Genomic DNA, 22,345 nt, shown 5'->3' on the forward strand with positions numbered 1-22,345 from the left:
GATATATTTCTGCATTTTCAAATATATTGATTGCAAGTACAACATAGAATACAAAGTGTACAAGTCTCACTTTATATTATTATTTTGATTACAAATATTTGCACTGTAAAAAGATAAGCAAAAGAAATAGTATTTTTCAATTCACCTCATAAAAGTCCACTCAGTCCTACTTCTTGTTCAGCCAATCGCTAAGACAAACAAGTTTGTTCAAATTTACAGGAGATAATGCTGCCCGCTTCTTGTTTACAGTGTCACCTGAAAGTGAGAACTGGTATTTGCATGGCACTGTTGTAGCTGGCGTTGCAAGGTATTTACGTGGCAGGTATGCTAAAGAGTGTCATGCCCCTTCATGCTTCAACTTGTTGGCTCCAAAGTTTTACGTTAGAGTGCGGTTATGTAAAAAAAAATTCTATATTTGTAAGTTGCACTTTCACGATAAAGAGATTGCACTACAGTACTTGTATGAAGTGAATTGAAAAATAACATTTCTTTTGCTTATCTTTTTTACAGTGCAAATATTTGTTTTCAAAAATAATAATATAAAGTGAGCACTGTACATGTTGTATTCTGTGTTGTAATTGAAATCAATACGTTTGAAAATGTAGAAAAACATCCAAGAATATTTATAATACATTTAAATTGGTATTCTATTATGGTTTAACAGTGCAATTAAAACTGCAATTAATCACAACTATATTTTTAATCTCACGATTAATTGCGATTTATTTTTGTAATCGTTTGACAGCCCTAGTCTAGAATAATGAATTTACATCTTTCATGCATTAAAAAAAGTAGTTCACAATCTTTAGCTAGGATAAAGCACCAACTCTGCTGCTTACACACACACATTTTTATGATGTTTTTTGTAAATGTGAAATAAGATATCTAGAACAAATTGATGAATTAAACAGTACTAAGTCACCGGGACCTAATGGTATTCACCCAAGAGTTCTGGCTAAAATTAAGGAACATCTGCATTAGCACTAACCTATCCATTTCTAGTTTCCCTCTACATATTTCCCAGGATATCGGAGTCTGTTTTCACTTATGGTGTAATTCTGGAGTAACTTCGTTGAAGACAATGGAATTTCACTGGTATAAAACTAACGGGCGAGCAGAATCAGGCTTAAGAGCTTGTTCCATGTTACCCTTCTCTCTAAAGAGCAGTGGTGGGCAGTCCATGAGGGTAATCCTCTGGCAGGCTGCAAGACAGTTTGTTTACATTGACTGTCTGCAGGGTGAGCTGCCCACAGCTCCCAGTGGCCACACCATTCCCGGCCAATGGCAGATGCAGGAAGCAGCGTGGGCCGCAGGGATGCGCTGGTCTCCACTTCCCGCAGCTCCCATTGGCCAGGAACGGCAAACCAGGGCCACTGGGACCTACTGGCGGCCGTGCCTGCGGATGGTCAAAATAAACAAACTGTCTCGCGGCCCACCAGCAGATTACCCTGATGGGCCGCAGGTTGCCCACCACTGCTATAGAATCTCTTACATGACTCCAGTTACTTAAAGAGACTTGTATCTTCTAATCACCTTTTGCACAAGTTAATTCCTATTGGGAAACAGAAATTAATTTTAATTGAATCAAGTGAAGACAAGGGTACGCTTCCATCCCTCAAGAGTGAACAGTTGCTGCAAAAATAGAAGATGGGAAAGTAGAAGCTTTTCTGCTTTCATAAGTGGCCGAATGAGCATGAGGTAGTTAACTTACTCTGTAACAGAAAACCAGCTACTTCCATATTGTACCCACTGGTGAAGGCTGCCACTTTGTAACCACAAAACCATGTGTATTCATTAACATTTACCTAGTTCCCTTGTAATGTAAAAAAATTCAGTTTTTACATAGTCACTCAAACTTCACCTCAATAAAAGAATGTGTATTCCTATTTCAAATATTTTTTTTTTTTGCTGAATACTGTTAATCTGCTGCACCTGTCCCTCTTTGTAGATAAATTGCATGGAAATGAAGATGATGTCTGTAAGTCAAATATTGGTGAACACAGAAGTCCTTAGTAGACTGCTTTAGTTAGCTAGTTACTAAATATTTATGAAAGAAAAGTCTTCTGAAACCAAATTTTATCCACAATGCACCACAGTAAATGATACAGCTGAAAATCTTTCACAAGTTTCAGTGGAGTTATATACTGTATCAGGTAAATCATGTAAAATACCTTTTACGGTCTCATACTAGAACCATAAGAAAATGGAGTTAGCACAAGGAAGCAGTAGCCGTGCTCTCCCTCTCATACCACCTCTTTGTTTGAAGTTTGCCCTGCCTCTTCTATTCTCTTCAGATGGCTGTCAATTTTCCAGTCTCTTCAGTTTTTTACTTTGGCATTTGGCCCTCCCTCTTGTCTCAGTACTTAACTCTTGTCACGGGATACTTGTCTCCATATGAGTGACTCAGCTAATTGCAGTTATCTCCTGTTTCTTCAATTTAACCTCTTTGTTTGACGTCTTACTGTGGATCATCACTTTAGCGTACTACTTTGGTCATTCATTAAACCTAACTGATTTTTATTAGTGCAGACACCACTGTTATTAATCTCTTGATCTGTTTTTTCCTTTTTCTCATCACCATCTTTCTCTTTCTCTCCTTTGTTATTACTTACTTTCTCTTCCTGAGCCACAACCCTCCTCCCATCATATTATCCTTTCAGGACCTCCAGTCCATCTGCCTATTCTCCATCTTTAAGTTTCAGGCACCTTATTCTTCTTCTAATTTCCCCCTTTCTTCTGTTTGCTTCTTCTCTCCACCCTCAGCTCTCCACCCCTCCCCCGCCACATTTGATTCCTTTGCTTCTTTCTCCCTCCAACCTACAGCCTTTATCTTCTCTTACTTGTGTTTACTCCTCCTCTCACCCTGCAAGGTGCCTCTAGTAAAAGAGACCAGACTGAATTCCTCCAATATAATACAAATTAATTCTTTCTCGTTCTTCAAGTCTATTTTCAAACATTCTAAACAATCCTACTTCTTTGGCAAAATTCTGTGTGTTTACCCCTCCCTTCGTCCCCCATGTCTCTTCTATTCCTTACTCTCTCTATAAACCTTTATTGCAAGGGCTTTGTTTCAGTTCTAATCCTTCTCAATCTGCCATTTTAACACAATCACCCTCTTTTCTGCTGGTTTCTCCTAACTTTACACCTGTTCCTTGATAAATCCCTACCTGCTCTATAATCATGTCTCTCAGGTTTCTCTTTTCAGTTCTCATTCTTTCTGTCTACTTCCTCCTTATTTCTCTTTGTGAGTTTATCTTCTCTCTTCGTTTCGTCTAAATCTCTTTTGTATCATATTAACACGTCTTTCCTTGTGCCCCAGCTATATCACCAAATCCCGTTGCTTCTTCCTGCAACACATCTCTAAAACTCCTCTTCTTCATCCCCTCTGCTAAAATATTTGCCCTGAAGCAATATCCTACATGGCCTCCCTGCCTCTCATCTCACCTCCATTCAATAAATGCAAAATGTCACCACAAAATAATACTCTTCACCCTGCACTTTGACCTCGCTGCCTTCTTTGAAATACCTACACTTGCTTCCTCTCATATTTTGAAACTTAGCTTCTTGCTTTGCTTTCAATTCACTCCACATCACTATACCTGTGAACATCTCTTCTCTTGCATTTCCTCTCAAGCCCATCTCTGAAAACCCCATTTGTATTCCTTTTCCACTTCCATCTTCGTATTTTTTTGCCATGCTGCACTTTATGCTCTCTCCTTGCATGCAAATCAACCATCTTCTCTTCTTTCATCTCCACTCATGTGAGTCATTCTTATGTGAAGCCTTTCATTGTGTTTTAGTGAATAGGAAAATGTTTGCATTTTTCATATTGTACCTCAGAAGCAACCTATAGCAAATTACCCAAATAGAGCACACATAGACTTGGACCTCACTACAGTATATTAATGAAGAAAAGGTTTAACATTTCCTAGCATTTACCACTGAATTACCAGGCAGGAGTCTAATTAAAGGAATGGGTGACATATTATGCACTCATAACACCAATTACCCATTATTTAGATGATATAAATGACAGCACTTAACGTTTGGACTTTCAACATATATATCACTTCATAGATCTTGCATTCTCTATATTTAGTTTAGATTGTAAGCTTTTGGATCAGGGTCTATATCAAAGACTGATAACAAAGAAGTTAAGGGTGATAAGTGCATAATATACCACCCATTGCTTTAATTAGGCCCGTGCCTGGTAATTCAGTAATAAATGTTATGGAATGTTAGAATAATTTCTTTGTAAATATATTGTCCAAGTCTGTGTGTGCTATGTTCTACTCATTTGCTATAGTTTTCTTCAGAGGGACAATATGAAAAAATCAAACATTTTCCTATTGACTAAAACACAGTGAAAGGCCTCACATAAGAATGACTCACATGAGTGGATATGAAAATGCAGAAAAGGATCTGAGATTATAGGAATTGGGGATTAGTGACTAGGTGGCTGGTTGTATTGGGGAGATTCCTGATGTTTAGAAAATGTTCTGGGCCTATTTGGTGGTCCCCCTGCCTGGGAAAAAAGCAACACACACTCACACTCCAGTTCATGGACCCTCCCACTCAGGGAACTAGTCTTTTGGAGAAGGAGGAAGTAAGAGAAATCCTTGTCAGGAACACTCAAAATTCTCCAGGAGCAATGGGGGAGAAGAGAAGATTCTACACATTCTCAATGGCACCTTTCTCCTGGTGAAAAAAAGAACCAGGAGTATTTGTGGCACCTTAGAGACTAACACATTTATTTGGGCGTAAGCTTTCGTGGGCATTCATCAGATGCATGCAGTGGAAAATACAGTAGGAAGATATATATACACAGAGAACATGAAAAAATGGGTGTTGCCATACACACTATAACGAGACTAATCAATTAAGGTGGGCTATTATCAGCAGGAGAAAAAAAACTTTTGTAGCGATACTCAGGATAGCCCATTTCCAACAGTTGACAAGAAGGTGTGAGTAACAGTAGGGGAAAAATTAGCATGTGGAAATAGTTTTTACTTTGTGTAATGACCCATCCACTCCCAGTCTTTATTCAAGCCTAATTTAATTGTGTCCAGTTTGCAAATTAATTCCAATTCTGCAGTTTCTCATTGGAGTCTATTTTTGAATTTTTTTTGTTGGAGTATAGTGACTTTTAGGTCTGTAATTGAGTGACCAAAGAGATTGAAGTGTTCTCCAACTGGTTTTTGAATTTTATAATTCTTGACATCTGATTTGTGTCCATTTATTCTTTTACGTAGAGACTGTCCGGTTTGGCCAATGTACATGGCAGAGGGGTATTGCTGGCACATGATGGCATGTATCACGTTGGTAGATGTGCAGGTGAATGAGCCTCTGATAGTGTGGCTGATGTGATTAGGTCCTATGATGGTATTCCTTGAATAGATATGTGGACAGAGTCGGCAACGGGCTTTGTTGCAAGGATAGGTTCCTGGGTTAGTGTTTTTGTTGTGTGGCGTGTGGTTGCTGGTGAGTATTTGTTTCAAGTTGGGGGGCTGTCTGTAAGCAAGGACTGGCCTGTCTCCCAAGATCTGTGAGAGTGAGGGATCCTTGTAGATCCTTGATGATGCACTAGAGAGGTTTTAGTTGGGGCTGAAGGTGATGGCTAGTGGCGTTCTGTTACTTTCTTTGTTGGGCCTGTCCTGGAGTAGATGACTTCTGCGTATTCTTCTGGCTCTGTCAATCTGTTTCTTCACTTCAGCAGGTGGGCATGGTAGTTTTAAGAACACTTGATAGAGATCTTGTAGGTGTTTGTCTCTGTCTGAGGGATTGGAGCAAATGCGGTTGTATCTTAGAGCTTGGCGGTAGACAATGGATCGTGTGGTGTGGTCTGGATGAAAGCGGGAGGCATGTAGGTAAGTATAGCGGTCAGTAGGTTTCCGGTATAGGGTGGTGTTTATGTGACCATTAGTTATTGGTACTGTTGTGTCCAGAAAGTGGATCTCTTGTGTGGACTGGTCCAGGCTGAGGTTGATGGTGGGATGGAAATTGTTGAAATCATGGTGGAATTCCTCAAGGGCTTCTTTTCCAGGGGTCCAGATGATGAAGATGTCATCAATGTAGCGCAAGTAGAGTAGGGGCGTTAGGGGACGAGAGCTGAGGAAGCATTGTTTTAAGTCAGCCATAAAAATGTTGGCATACTGTGGGGCCATGCGGGTACCCATAGCAGTGCCGTTTAACTTGAATTGTCCCCAAATGTGAAATAGTTGAGGGTGAGGACAAAGTCACAAAGTTCAGCCAGCAGGTTTGCCATGACATTATCGGGGATACTGTTCCTGACGGCTTGTTTCTTTGCCGAGGCATGAGCTACCTGGGCAGTGATCCTCTTCCACCTCCTTCATTCCTGGATCCAGGATATGAAAAGAACACAGGCCAATAATGGTTGCCTACATTTGATACAGGATGGGTACCTAGTACTGCCTGGATGATATATGGCCAATATTTGTCTCATTGAACACAGCTACTCTTCATAGCATTCATCAGATTTACTGTGTGATTTGTTCATCCCTGGTAGGAGTGGACAGTTGAACTTTCCCACCAGCAAGAGGACTTGCACGTTCATCACCCATGTCTGCATCAGAAGATATTAAATGCAGTGGAATACAGTGGCTAAAAAATGCTCAGTATTTTAAGTTAGGAATGGACTAGCCTCCATTAAATAAGAGAACTAGAGATTACTGCACAGACGAAATCCATATAATTTTAAAAACTCTGCTAGTGTTAGTTTGTCCAAAGATCACTTTATTAAGTTACAGGGACAGCTTAGAAATGAGAATGGTTGTTGTACCATTTATGTAAATGAATGCTATCAGTTTTGCTTTGAAAGTGAACACCTTGGACACAGCTGTAAGTTGATAGGAAATATGTTCCCAATTGGGAACATTTAAAAGCCAGAAGAAAGTCATCTGGTCCATTAAGCATGCTCTTAATTGTCATCACTTTATCTAGAAAAAATATCTAGTGTGATTCCTTTGTATCGTGCTGTAGCAGGTGATGGAGTCTGACAATCTGTCTTCTACCTGAATCAACAAAATATGTGGTTAAAGGAAAGCAACTCAGTTTGATGAAAATCAGTATTTTTGTTTGCAAAACACAGCCCTCATGGAGTTTTATAAATTGCAAATAATGCAGCAAATGCCCTTAAGTGAGGATGTTCTACATGCAAAGCACAACTTGTCTCTCTTAAAAAAAAAAACTTACCATTTTAAAAATCAAATACAGATCAGTTTTTCTGCTAGGAGTGCTGGTTTCAGGAAAAAAGAGAACCACAGCTTTTATTAAGAAACACCAGCAGTTGATGGTTCTGAAAAGAAATTGGTGATAAATTAAGTTAATCTCCATCAGGATTACTCTGCATCTGGGATTTAGGCAAATTGAATCAGAAGCCTGAATAGTGTCAGTGAATATCTATTTGACTGTAAACAGAATAATAGGCTCTGTGGATTTTAATGAATGAAGTGAATGGCTGAACTCCTACTGTTTAGTGATGGCATATGGTTAGTGATGCATACAGTACACCAGTATAATGTAAATGTCTTAATGGATAGAATCTTGATTAATAAAATTGAAGAATAAATAGAGAGCTTTTCCTTACTCAACATTTTCTATTATTTTTAAGCTGAAGAAAAAATGCATTTCGCTTGGGTATTTATCTCTATAACAGATAATATGGATGTAGATAAAACCTCTAGAATATTATTTAACATTTTTTGTCTCCAGCCTGCATGACAGTTTAGAAGAATTAGATTAAATGATCGATTCTATGTAACCAAATTGCAAGGTAGAATATATTTCAGCACCTGCATGTGTAATCCTCCTGAGTAAATGTCTGTACATCTGATTCAGATAACGAATGTTGAATCTTATCTCATAGTGTTACAGAATTACAGTAATGCAACAATGTTGTCCAAGATTATAGAGCTGCTATAGTGAATATCTAAGGGAGTCTCCTTCCCTTGAGTCCTATGTGTAGTGGCTTTTGAACAGAAATCACAAAAGGACTTTTATAGTACGTTTGGAACAAACCCATCAGAGAGTTTGACCAAACTGCAGATGACGTATCAAAAGCCAGTGGTGATAGTGTTACTGCTGCAATGGTGGACCAATGGCTATAGTTGGAGCAACTGTTCATCCTGCAGCAGGTGAACAAGTCAGAATTTGCAAACTCTGGTGACTGTGTTGCGGCGCCCATTCTGTCAGTGGTGTTCCTGTGAGAGGTATTCAGTGTTTGCAGGGGCATAATTGGTAGCTGTTTTGCTAGACACTGTTAGGGTTTGGCTTAAGGAAATATCAAAGCTGGGGAGAGTGGTTGTGTGTGATGAGTGCTGGAGATTGTACCTAAAGGTCTAAATTTGGAGGTAATATCATTGTGTCATCTATGGCAAGGAGTCCTTGTAGTGGCCCCTTTATGGACTGCTTTGCAGAATTATTTCAGTTGATTGGAACAGTTTAGTGATAATGGTAAAAAGATGCTCTTCAGCCTTTATATATGCTGTCTCTTGGGACCTTTTTCTTTGATGAGTTTAGACCGGGCTATCTCTGGTAAGCTGGTGGTACCCAGTTGTCTATAGAGTTCTTCCTGGATTCTGAAAGGGACAGAATTTGCTTGAGCACTATTTTAACAAAATTTTTAAATAAAAATGAAGATATAAAAACATAAATGAAGATAAATCTTACCTGTCCACGAGTCATTCTGCTAATTGAGCCAGGAAAGAGATATGAGAAGAGTAACATTTCCATATTCTTCACAGTTCTTGGTGGGGAATTGCTTCAGAGGGCCACTACAATTCATATTCTGGGCACTATCCTTCACCATGGGTAAAATTAAGTGATCACATGCTAGTCATGAAGAAGACAGGTTTTTACCATCTCATGAATATCACCAGACTTTGACCCCCTCTGGTATGTGAATCATGATGCATGCCTTTGACACCGGTCAGATTGTTGTGATAGGTTCCATATTAGTCTATTAAAACGATCAACCCTAAACCCTTATCTCTTGCCACTGTCTACTACTGTGAATGGTTTATTGGGGTGTCAGAGGGGATTCTGCTTATTCTCAATGTCACTCAGTGCATTGGGTGTGTATTGTTGATTTTAAGTTTAAAAGTGGCACTGTGGGATTCCATGTTTACTGAATGTCATTGATTCCAGATCGGGTATGCATAGTATACAAGTAAAGGAGTTTGGTTTTTTCCCTTGAATTGCCAGCTCTGCAACGTCTACCCGGGATTGGATAGTCAAACTAAATTTTCCTTCTTAAGCATAATCTCCAGTAATAAATGTGCTGACACCAAGTTATGCTCTCGGTGACATCTGTACAGTTTATTGCTGTCATGCAATTGATTTGCTTTGTAATGACATAACTGTGATGTAAAAAAAAAGGAATAGAATCCAACTCACTCTCCCACCTGTGTTTGCTCTATAGTGCCTAACAGGTTAAAATAAGAAGTAATGAAACCTCTTAATTTAATCACTGAAGTCAGCAGGTGTGACTCTGAATGCATACAGGGAGCAGATCTTTGGGGTAAGAAGGTTTTCTTAACCTGGTCATTCTTTTTAGACTAGAACTGTATTTTAAGACATTTAATAGGCTGGCTACTAAATATCTTTCTGAGATTCTTACACAATTTTTATCAGCTCATTCGCTTAGGTCTGAGAGTTATGGGGCTTTGGGAGCCTAAGTCTCAATAAGGCAGGAGAAATGCTGTTTAGATCTATCATTGCATACCCCCTGATTTGTGGAATGCTCCCCCTCCTGATGTGAGCAGCGGCAGAATTGGCCTCTTTTAAGTTAGGTTTGAATTTAGTTTGTTTTAGGTGCCTGTTGGCCCTCACACAGTGAGTTTGTTTTATATTTTTTATGTTTTGTTGATGTCTGTGCAGAGAGGCAGCATGGACTAGTGTATAGGTATAGGGCACTAGTCTGGGAGTCAAGAAACTTATGTTTACGTCTAGGTTGCTGACTTGCTGTATGATGTTGCTTCACCTCTGTGTTCCTCTATTTGGAACGTAAGCTCTTTAAGGCAGAGGCTGTATCTTATTATGTGTATGGGCCCCTGATCTTAGTAGGGTGCTTTGGGCACTACTATTTACAAATAGATAATCATAGTAATATTTCTATGCGACCTTTAAATGAACGTCATTATTCTAATACAGTTTACACATGTCTAAATTACAGGTAAACCTGGGCTAAATGAAGTGAGAATCAGCTCTAAAATCTATTATTGTGTTACTGTAAATTGTGCTTTACTGTATATAGGACATGAAGATGATGATTACAGCTTATTTCACATAAACAGCATTTTGAGGTCATTAATATATTTTACCACCAATATTCTGTCTGTCTGACCACACTTACTATGTGCATATAAATTCAGATATTGTTCTCTAGTGTAGAGTAAGCTAATGTTTCTTTCTTCTTGCTGGGTCACAAAACATGGGGGTTGTGTTGTAAGTTTGGTGGCAGGATGACAAAGAACTATGGAGTCTTCACTGATGTTACTTAGGAGCCTGAAAATGATCTGACCTGTAGCCTAATTCCTTGACCTTCTACTCCCTACTGTATATCAAGCACTAAAATGATTGTAAAGATTAAATAGCATCTGTTACCAAATACCCCTCTTGTCAAGAGGTGTCTGACCTCCTGTATTCTAGGGATGAGGTGTCCATTTGATACAAATGCAGTGGGAAGGGGCTGAGCCCACACATCTACTCTGAGTTAAATTACAAGAGATACCCTGACTATATTGAACTTTTAAACTCAAGATCCATGTAGTAGGGATAAAAAAGGAAACAGAAAAAACAAAGTAATTATCAACATTGGACAAGAAATCTGGCTGGGGATATAACAGAACATTAGCAGCAAAGCGGATAATCAGATAGGAGAGAAAGACAATTGAAGAAACTCCTATATACAATTCTTTACCTAGATTCAGGATAGGCTATAACTAGCCAGTGTAAAGCCATTCCTACCTGTTTATTTAAATCTGGTTTGTCTTAGAAACAAGGTAACATTTTAAGTTGGTTACAATAAATGATTTAATTTGTATTAAACTAATTACTCACTGAACAATTTTTAGGAAACTCGGTACAGGGTATTTAGTGTCCTTGAACTGCTAATCTTGAAATTATTCAAAAATATTTTAAACTGCTTATTCCCTGTAATTTTCCTCACCTGTGACTGCTTGAGAGAAGTCACTTAGAGGGAAAGATAGTTAAAACGATGTACTTAGGGACCAAATTATGGCTTCATAACTCTTACTTCAACTACTGGGATCTTTTTACCTCTGTATTATGGAGGAATGATATGTAGGCAAACAAGGTTGGACGGAAAGTGGAAAAAAAATTGGGGAATAATAGTCTTTTTAAAAAACAGTCAACAAAAAAAGGCCTGATTCTCCTCTCAATTGCCCTAGTGTGAATCAGGAATAATTCCACTAAAGTCAGCACAGTTAGAGTAGTTTAAAACTGATTTGAGATCAGAACTGGCCAAAAATTCCATACACCGATAGACATACAATTTCTATTTTCTGTCACTACAGTCATTATTTTTCTTCTTTTTTCTGTTATAATATTAACTGACCTTTCAGGCTACATTTTTAAAATGCAAAAAGTTGAGATCTGTCCTCCAAAACACTGTGCATGAGTACCCCTGCATTTCTTTTGTGAAAGAATGTATAACAGGTTTTAGTCAGCCTGTTTATGTGAACAAGGAAGAAGGCTCGATGGTATAGTGATATACATGTGCTCTTAGTATTTAAATAGTATTTAAAACTATTTCTGGCAAGTATTTTTGGAGAGGCAGTTCGATCTATGGATAGGTGCCACTGCTCTGCCACTGCCTTGGTGTGTACCTCGGCTATCCGTCCCACCCTCTGCCTGTCTTGCCTATTTAGAATAGGTTGTAAGCTCTTTGGAGCAAGGACTGTCTCTGTGTTTTTTTTGCAGTACCTGATCTAAGCTGGGGCCTGTAGGCGCTACTATAATACAAATAATAATACATGATAATAGTAAAAAGATGCATTCGTTTTCTAGGTTTAACATTTTGTTCTGCAACATTCGGATCATCTTCCTCAGTGAAAACTTCCCTCATGCTTTTATTTTCACAGGAGTGAGTGGTCTTCCTGTTTCATGTAAGGTTTTCTATTCCATTTCTGGTATGTGTGGTGGGATACAAAGTTTTAGATGAAAAGGAGTACTTGTGGCACTTTAGAGACCAACAAATTTATTTGAGCATAAGCTTTTGTGAGCTACAGCTCACTTCATCGGATGCGTGCCACAAATAAGTGCTCTTGGGTTATAAATGCAAATCTAGAGGTAACCAAGGAATTTGCACTGAAATGAGAACCATCAATATGTATTTTAGAATTGTTTAAAGCTATTAGTAATGCCTTTCAATTTCATTACATTTTTAACTCTGTAGTAACTGTATATACATAAAGTTGAATGTTTTCTATCTATATGTCAATCATTTTATGTTCAGATTGCAAAGAAAGAAGGGAGAGAAACTTCAATGATTTTTTTATTGACAACTATATACTGTAATATCCATAAAAAGTGATGTGTCCAAGTTGTTACTATTCTGTGTTTCTGTTGTACACATGGGCCAAATCCTGCTAGGCTTTCAAGTATTTCCTTGGCATGTGTAAATGGGTTGTGTGCTGTAAGGCTATACAGGTGAAATGCTGCACAACCTTCTGGACTGTGCATGCTAGTTGTACTTTGGCTGATCATCCTGTTTATACAAAGCCTAAATGGAAGAAAACCTTTCCACCTCTGCAGTTGGGATTTGTGGAATAGGTTTGGAAAGTGAGGCGCACACGTAAATGATGGTTCCAGGAGGAGGAAGAGGAGGATAGATGTGTCTCAGGATATCTGGGGGATATCTGCCCCAATAGAGGGCCTAAAATAGAGGGGGGAAATTGAGAGGTAAGGGGGGATTCCCCAGATTGCCATTTGAGGAGAAAACTTTGCCTCGGTAGGCTCCACACTTCTTCTTGGCTGCACGCTATCGAAGATCTGTCAGGCAGAAGGACATCTTTCTGTGCTGCTCATTCTCCTTTAAACCACCCGCATCCCCATCAGGCATCCATGTAAGGCCAACACTGATAGCACCTCCACTTCTGAGCAAGTAATACCACAAAGGACTAGGGAGAAGCCTTCACAGTTATGCCTAATCAGGAAACTCTCATACTCTCTATGGCTTAGCAGCTGCACAGACAAATTTCCACTGAATAAAACCTGTTGTGTATTAGCGTGAAATATACATTTATTATCAAAATAAGAAAAGAAGTGAAACCTCAGGAGTGGCAAGGCATCATCTTAACAGTCATGAGGCAAATATCCTAATCCTTATTCAGGACTCGTATTAAACTCCTCAAACTCCTATTGATACTAATGGGAGTACATTTTTGCCTGAGTAGAATTTATACTGCCTAGTAACCAGTAGGTACCGAGCACTTTATAAACAGACAATAAAACAAAATCCCTACCTGACTTAGCTCACAAACAGCAAGGGAAACAATACAATAGCAAAAAGGTGAGGATCATCATTGGATGACTTTCCTTAGCCCACCACCAGGGGAGAGGCTGTTCCAAGAGTCAAAGGGGTGGCTTGAAAAGAAGGTGAACATCCAGGAGTGGGAGGAGACATAGAAATTGCCATACTAGATCACAGCTGTGGTCCACAGTGACCAAACTCAGGTGATTCAGAAAACCTGTGGTGGGCCTTTATGGAGTAACCTGCCCAGGGAGAGAGTTGTTTCCTAATCCCCATTATTTCAGAGGTTGGCTTATCTGTACTCTACATTACTGTTCCTTCCCAGAGCTCCTCCTGTCATGGCACAGCTATGTGTTGCCCCTCATGCAAGGCTGTAACCAGCCTGCATTTTAGAGTCTGTAAGCTTGTATAAAGTATTTATTTGTACAGGCCTTACATCAATTGAATTTACTGTTGTCACGGAGTCCCTGGGCGATGCTCTGGAACTGCTCCCCATGAAGCCAGTCAGGACTCTGGGGCAGTCGCCTTTCTGTGAGCAGCCTGTCTTCAGGACACGCAGCTCACACAGCTTCCACCTTCCTGGGTCTGACCTCGGAGCATTCAGCATCCTCTGCCCCTCCGTGCGCTTCCCACAGTGAGTCCGCTCAGGCGGGGCTCCTGGGGAAGCCAGAGGGTCCTGCACCCCAACTTCGCAGTCAGACGTGACTCTCAGCCAGCCAGTAAAACAGAAGGTTTATTAGACGACAGGAACATGGTCTAAAACAGAGCTTGCAGGTGCAGAGAACGGGACCCCTCAGCTGGGTCCATTTTGGGGGGCAGTGAGCCAGACAACCACGTCTGCACTTCACTCCATGTCCCAGCCAGCCCCAAACTGAAAAACCCCCTCCAGCCCCTCCTCCTCTGGGCTTTGTTCCTTTCCCGGGCCAGGTGGTCACCTGATTCCTTTGTTCTCCAACCCTTCAGCTCTCACCTTGCAGGGGGGGAAGGGCCCAGGCCATCAGTTGCCAGGAAACAGGGTGTCGGCCATTCTCTGTGTCCAGACTCCTGCACACACCTGCCCTCTAGGGCTCTGCAATGATCATACACCCTTACTCCACCCCCTAGATACTTAAGAACTGCCTTGGGGAAACTGAGGCACCCCCACACTATTCAGAGGAAACATTAAGAACAGTCCCACTTCGTCACAACTGTATAGTATCTGAATACCTCAAAATATTAATTTATTTAACCTCACAACTTTCATTTGAGGAAATGTTAGGGAATGACTATCTTCCATTTCACAGAAAGAGAAACTGTGGAACAGAGAAGTTGCCTCATGACATTCGTCATAGATAGGAAAGGTCTATTTCTATTTTACAGAAGGAGAAAACTGGGAAGTTCTTAAGACTCACCTTTTCAGAAATGGTCTTAAATTTGCATGCCCCAGTTTCTGGGTGCCCAGCTTTACAAACCTAGGGTCTGACTTTCCATTGAAGTTGACTAGAGCTGTGAGTACACAGCGCTTTTGGAAATTAGGTCCTAGATGTCTAAAGGTAGGCATCTAGGTTCAAGAATTCAGCTTTGAAAATGTACCCCTTAGTGATTTGCCCAAGGTCACCCAGGATGACTGTGGCAGAGCTGGGAATAGAACTCTGAAGTCTTCTGTCCCAATCTTCTACCTTCATCACAGAGCCATAGTGAACAAATACTATTCAAATGCACAAAACCTCTTTAATGTCATTAAGGTTTAAATGTTAGTCACCAGAAATAAGGTAATGCAAAGTCTGAGTTACAGCTGAAATATTAACAGGGCCATGTTGCACATCTTGAATGTTTTTATAGTATATATCTTTTATGACAAAAAGAATAAACTGTTAAAATACATATTTAAATAGTGGACTAGAAGACATTACGTGATTTGCATCATAGTTAAGATAGCACTGCTCTTGGAATCTTAACTTTTGCATTTTGTGACTCTGGTGATTTTTCTGGGCTGTGTTTTAGAAAGCAGGGGCTCATTTATGCATTCATTGCTTGCACAGTTGCATTCCCTACATTTGTGCATATAAATCAAGGACTCCACATGCAAGAGAGCCATGGGGTCATTTGTGTAAGAAATCATGGTAATTACATCCATAATTTTAGGCATTGAGGCCATCATCAAGTACCATTGCAATGGTCCAAGAACAACTCACGTCAATTGTAATGTTGGGTGTTTAGCAGATTGAACCCCACCCCACCCCAGCCCTATGAATGTGGGAAATCCATAGTATCTACTCCCCTACATGGGAATAATCTTTTCTGAATAGGGGGAGTTGGGAAGCTTTATTATTATCCAATCAGTGTTTTTGGTCATGGATTTACTCCTCAATGTGGACACTTTACCATATATGCCATTTTTCAAAGTTACACCATTTCCAAATAATCTCTGTGTAAAAATGTGTGGCCATTTTTAAAAATAGGAAATGTAATATTTTCATCCTTGTAGACCTCAAAAATGGCAAAAGATACGTTGCTCAAACTTTAAAAAAAAAGTCACCTTTTGTAGAGACTAAGAATGGAACATTTCACGCCAAAAAAAATGAATGTTTCAGAAAGTTAGGAAAATATGGAAACGATTTATAATGGAAATTAGTTGTAATGATAACTGTAGGGGATGTTATTGTAATACATAGTTATAAGATGTATATAACTACATGTAGCTTATAGCTAATGTGACAATTCCTACTGCTTAAAAAGGATTGAAGGTTTAAACTATTGCATTATATATAGCTGGCCCAGTAGCAATTGCTACTGATGTGTTGTAGAGCCATTTTCAGGAATTAATCAGGGATTCCCACTCCAGTCTTCTGGTAGAAGCTACGTATGTCCCACAGGAATAAATCTGACAGGAACATCTAAGCTGGGAAAATGACTTGAGCAAGAAAATATCCCCGAGATTTGAGACAAAGGAAAACAAAAAGAAAGAGCAAGTACTAGCATCACTAATACTAATAAAGGTGTTGCCATCAAACATGAATACTACATTAAAGCCACATCCTGCATTCACTTCAGCAGGTTTGTCGAAAGTGCTGTCTCTTTCAAAACATTTAAATTTTTAAAACACACAATGGGAAATGCTTGATTAGTTTGGAACCTCAGACCAGAGTAAATCTGAACCTTCAGTACAGTCTATATTGGACCTTTACTGAATTAAAGAACAGTGTTGATACTCAGTTCAACACACTTTGGTTCAACACAAACCAAACCCTGTTCGAAATTGGTTAGCTGTTTAAATCAGTTGGACAGTGGCTTCCTGTCTCAGTTCAGATATGTCAGCACTGCATCTGTGAAATGCATCTGCCCGAGCCGGGATCCACAGATTTTGTTTAGTGGGGCTCCCGCTAGCGTGCTAAAAATAGCCATGTAGTTGTGGCTCAGCTGGGGTTCGAGCTCTCAAGCCTGCAGGGATGGGGAAGCCTGAGAGCCTGAGCTGCAACATGAAAGCAATGCCTACACAGCTACTTTTCATTTGGCCAGTAGAGAATAGGGGCCCAGTTCCCTTATTTTCTTTTGAAAATCCCATGCTCTGACTTCCCCCCACCCCACCCCCAGCCAGCTGGCTGGTCAGCTCTAGAAATATTATGGAAATAAATTGTCTCAAGACATTATATTGAAAATACCACAGGAGCCAGAATCCTTTGGCTATTTTTGACATTGGACAGATTGGAATACCTGCTCTGCTTTCATGGTACCCACTTATGGCATCATGTAGGGTACAGGCACTACACATGTAGCTACATGCTGCAGTGAAAGCAGGCTGAGTCCACCCTTGTCACTGGGGTGTGCAGCTTCCAATGGCAGTGAAAGACTGACAGTGGGGAAAAGCTCTTGCAGTGGGGAAAGGCCAGAGCTGTTTCCCACTGCCTCCCCCTGCTGGAGTCTTTTTCCTGCTGCTGGAGCCTTTCGCTGCGGTGAGAAGAGGCTCCAACAGCAGGGAGGCAGCAGGCAACTAAAAGTAGAGATGTAAACATGGGAAGCACTGCTTGGACACGCAGAAAGCCATGTAGGGTATATACACTAGGGTTCAGGCGTGTAGGGCACTCTGTTCTGTTCTCCTCGTCTAAGCCGTCCCTCACTGTCCACTGCTGTTTATACCCGGGCTAACTGGGCGTGCAGTGCCTGTACTCTACACACCACCGTGAGTGTAGATGTACCTTCAGCATCTGTGTTGGGGGGATGCAAGTTTATAATAAGGATAGTTTAACTGGTTGTAGCAAAATATTAAATTGTGAAAGTAACAGGAAGATAATGAATAGATCTTGGGATCAGAGAAATCCTGTTAAGATTTGTTTCAAATACATTAACAGTGTTTTGATTACGCTGAAGGCTGAAGAGTACTTTACCCAAAATGCCAATAAACAAGCTTCATAATACTGCAATCAATTTTATCTGAAATGAAGGTATTCAGTGCTTGTTAGCTTTGAATATGGAAAGAATTTTCAGGAATTTATCAGCGGTTGGAGAAAGATAGTTTATTAAAAATAATCCTGGATATGATGATCAAAATAAAACCCTTATTCTCCAATCTTAAACTCACCCAGCATATTATTTGTTGACAATTGCAGTACTAATGTTTGGCTCCTGGTGCCGCTTGGGTACACTAGGTGGATCTTCTGACATTGAGCTACCGTTGTTCTCTCAACTCTCCCCAGCTGGCAATTTTTAAATACCACTCATCTTTCTCTGCATCTGACAAAGTGCATGTGTCACACTTAAAAAAATAAACCACTTGTGTTGTCAGCCTGGTGGCTTAGCGGTAGTGCTCTGGGCTGCTATGTCATTGAATCAGAGATGTTTAGAGATGGAAAAGACCTATTAGGTCATTGAGGCCATCTCCTGGTCACTGTAGGGTGTTTCCTACTATACATTTTCTTGTGTTTTGTCTTGTTTTATATATTCTAAGTGATGGGGCTCACACCATGTCCACATCCCTTGGGGAGAGCATTTCAGAAATTAATACTATATATCTAGCTGTCAGGAAGCTTTCCCTGATAATCACTGCAAATTTTCCTTTTCTCAACTTTATCCCTGGATTCCTAACTAGTAACCTCCTTTATACCACCCTAAATAGCTCATCTTCTCTTTTGCCCCTTAGACTGAACGATCGTTACACTTTTAAAATCATAGCCCACTTAGTTATCTCTTAGCCATGGTCTGCTCTTCTCTGAATTTCCTTGAATTTGTCAACATCTTTCTGGTACATATTAATTGAATTCCAGGATGAGCACAGTAAAACCATGCTTGATTTGGTTTGGTTTATTTAATGCTATCTTATCAAGACAAGGCATCCTACTCTAGCTTAAAACTAGTTCTAAATGTTCTCAAAAGCAGAAAAGGGAGGTTAGAGCTGAATCTTCACTGATGTCCTACGCTTTCAGGCTTGGGTTTGGCAACTATTCTCTTATATAGCCTTCTTTGGGGAACTGATCCTCCTTCCACTTCAGTGGGAACAGGGTCAGGCCGCTTTTGTACATTCTGAGCTAATTGCTTTAAAGTATATACTAACAAAAAAGTGACTACCTGCTCAAACCAGCTTAGCAGAGACTCTAATGTTAGAGTCCAGATGATCAGCCAGCTGTGTATAAACCACAAATCCAAGTTTATACCTTGACTATAAAAATGTGCAGGAAGGACATCAGGTACAGCCACCAGGTTGGTGGGGGGAGAGGGGTTCTACTCTTCACGTATATATGCTCCAAGTATGTGGCCACTAATTAGCGGACTGATAATTACTGCTTCTGGTCACTGGGGATTAGAGAAATGAACAAAGAAGGAAAGAATAATAAACACAATTTGAGTGATGTCATTGTGGTCACATGGTGGGAAGCATAGTGCCCACTTCTGGACAAAAAGACAACTTTCTGCTACTTGATGTAACAGCCTGCAAATCAGCCTGCCTAGTACCATTGCTTGAACACAGTGGGGCAAATCCAGTCCTGGTGTAACTCCATTGAGATCAGTGAAGTTACTCTAAAGATGACTTTGTCCCATTGAATCTGAAAAGGATTGAGAGTTAAACCAGTGGTATCTGTATCAGTCTCTTTGCTGGTTCTATGAATATGCTTTATGTTAAGGGGAGTGATGTCAGGTAATTTTTTTTTAGATACAGCTAACAAAAAAATGAAACGGAATGACCAGATTAGGCAAAATTTCGTTTGTTTTCCATATTGCATCTACTTCTTCATTTTTGTTTCAGACTTTACTGTTTAAACAGTGACCAAAAATGACAAGGAATTCCTGACCCCAGGAGCTTACAACCTAAAGCTTATCTTTCACCACAGTTACGCTTGCCCAAAACGTCAGTAGTGTATTTCTCTCTCTCATATGTTCTAGGCCTTAACCAGAGAGTTACAGCATAATGTACAGGAGATGAGAATGCGAATCAGACATGCTAAAAAATTACGAGAAGAGAAAGAATGGAACAGGTATCCTTCCAAAGAGTCTGTCCACCGAGCCCAGTCCTTGGCAGCATCTATCCTTAATATTTCAAAGACTGATCTAGCGGAGATGCTGGATACAGAAGATGAAGAGGTAAGGTATCTTAAGGACTATTTTAGGGTAAAGGGCATATCCTTAGCTGGTGTTAATTGGTGCAGTTCCATGTAAATCAATGGAGCTCCCACAGTTTTCATCAACTGAGGATGTGGCCCAACGTTTAAAAAATTTATTATTATAACTACTGCAGTAGCACCCACGCACTCCCACCCATGGATCAAGGCCTCACTGTATTAGACACTGTACAAAGAGATAACCTAAAGACAGTGCCTTCTGCAGAGAGCTCACAAGCTAAGATTTAGACAAAATGTCACAATTGAATAAAGGACCATATAGAAGGGGCAAAGTTATAGTGGAGACCGTTGTAAATGCGTAAATTAAAAATAAATTTCCTGATTTGAACATGGGGATGCGGAGATTTTAATCATTTCAAAATCCTTAGTAATTTCCATTTTTCATGAGGAAATTTGATAATCTCACACATAACATTCATTTTGAAGGTGGACTTCAGTATTAATGAAGCAATTTGTAATCTATTCTGTCATACCAAAATCAGTTTATTTGTGTATGTTTTCTCTAATTTTGCAAAAAGAAAAGGAGTACTTGTGGCACCTTAGAGACTAACCAATTTATTTGAGCATAAGCTTTCGTGAGCTACAGCTCACTTCATCGGCCACAAGTACTCCTTTTCTTTTTGCAAATACAGACTAACACGGCTGCTACTCTGAAACCTGTCTCTAATTTTCGTAATTTCTACTAAACGGGTGTTTTCTAATAGGGAGCCTGTTGCTTTTCTTTCTTGAGCCTATCCTACAGTTATATGGCAGAATATTTGATTTGACCCCATCAAAATGCTCTGTGATAAATATTATGTTTTCTTAGTTGCTCAAGCTGAAATAAAGCTAGCTAGTGAGTAAAAAAGATGTAGACTGACTGTGTGTACATACAAATATAAAAAGTGTGTGTGCTGTTACTTGGAAAATGTTGACTAGTAGTGATAATACTTTCATATTGTCACAACAGATTATGACTAGTTCCATACTTTTAAAGCAATTACAGAGTGTGTGTGTGTGTGTGAGAGAGAGAGACTGCATACACACAAATAAATTATAGTCTGATTTCTATCTCACTTAACACCAATTCTACACCTCTGCAGGTTTATTGATTTCAATGGAGTTGCTCCTTATTTACCTCAGTGTAACTGAGATCAGAATAAGGTCCTATTGTTTTGATACAATGTGTATTGTAAGTGTTTGTGTCTAATACACACACAAAGGAAATGTAAATGTACAATTGATATACTTGCACTGTTCATATACATACCATGCATGTTTTATTTTATTAATCTATGCACAGATCCGAAACTTCCAAAGTGACTTCCTCAATTGCACTTATAAAATTTGCACATGTATTCATTCACACACATACAAGTGTATTTCAAAGAAGAACTGGGCATGCAGTTATCCAGTTGCAGTTGCACATATAGGTTGTGTAAATGCAATGGAAGCCCTCAAAGATTTTGAGGATCCTATTTAGACAGCCAGTTTTCAAAGTATTGTCCCCATTTACACATACAGTTACTCAACTGGTGTGCAAAAATGCAGTTGGTTGTCTGTAACTATTCAGTATATTCTGCGACTATAATAGTAAGAAAATCCTAAGTAATTCATATTTATTCTATTTTTAGGAAATAGAAAGGGCTAAAATGGAAGTTGAAAAAGATAAGGAATGGCTGTGTTACATACAGAAACTTCTTGAAGGACAGGTACTACATTTATTTATCCACTTAATGAATTAAAACTTTCTAATCTAACTAATTATATATCTTTAATAGTAGTAATTCATGCAGTACAATGTTATTATTTTCTGATGTTTCTTTTCTACTTCTCTTTAACTGTGAGGTGTTACATGAGACAGAGAAGAAGTTAACACCATATTTGTGCTAGCTAACTTAACGGATGTAAATAATCTGGGGAAAACCAGCACAGATCTTCACAAATGTATTAATTAAATTATTGAGTCAGTCTGTATGCTTGGTAGAGTGAAAAGGATCCATTCTTTCATACCTCTTAGGAAAAAGAGATTTTTTTATTATGTGCCTTTAAAGTCAGTAGTTGATATGGACACCTGAGGAGTTCATGGGTTTCAGTGACCTTTTACTATGGACCTGTTTCCAGTCAATTCATGTTTTCCTCACAGCCAGACAGCTGTTTATTACCGTGTCTTCCCGCATTCTCTACAATATTTTCTACTGAGACCTCGAGCAGCTTGTTAGTGGGAAGTAAATATTGATTTGGCATCCTGTCAATGCAGAAA

General features: G+C 39.5%; 1 protein-coding gene across 4 annotated transcripts in view; it reads left to right on the top strand.

The window, feature by feature from the left end:
* The window catches only part of CNTLN (centlein), a 282,930-nt gene that overhangs the window by 250,535 nt on the left and 10,050 nt on the right, over positions 1–22,345 (top strand). For all 4 annotated transcript variants that reach the window (XM_048849837.2, XM_048849838.2, XM_075128810.1 and 1 more), the window contains 2 exons: positions 19,868–20,065; positions 21,717–21,794. In XM_048849837.2, coding sequence (XP_048705794.2) covers positions 19,868–20,065; positions 21,717–21,794 — 276 coding nt within the window. The remainder of the gene's footprint in view (positions 1–19,867; positions 20,066–21,716; positions 21,795–22,345) is intronic.

This window comes from Caretta caretta, chromosome 5 (genome assembly GCF_965140235.1).
Source record: "Caretta caretta isolate rCarCar2 chromosome 5, rCarCar1.hap1, whole genome shotgun sequence".
NCBI lineage: Eukaryota > Metazoa > Chordata > Testudines > Cheloniidae > Caretta > Caretta caretta.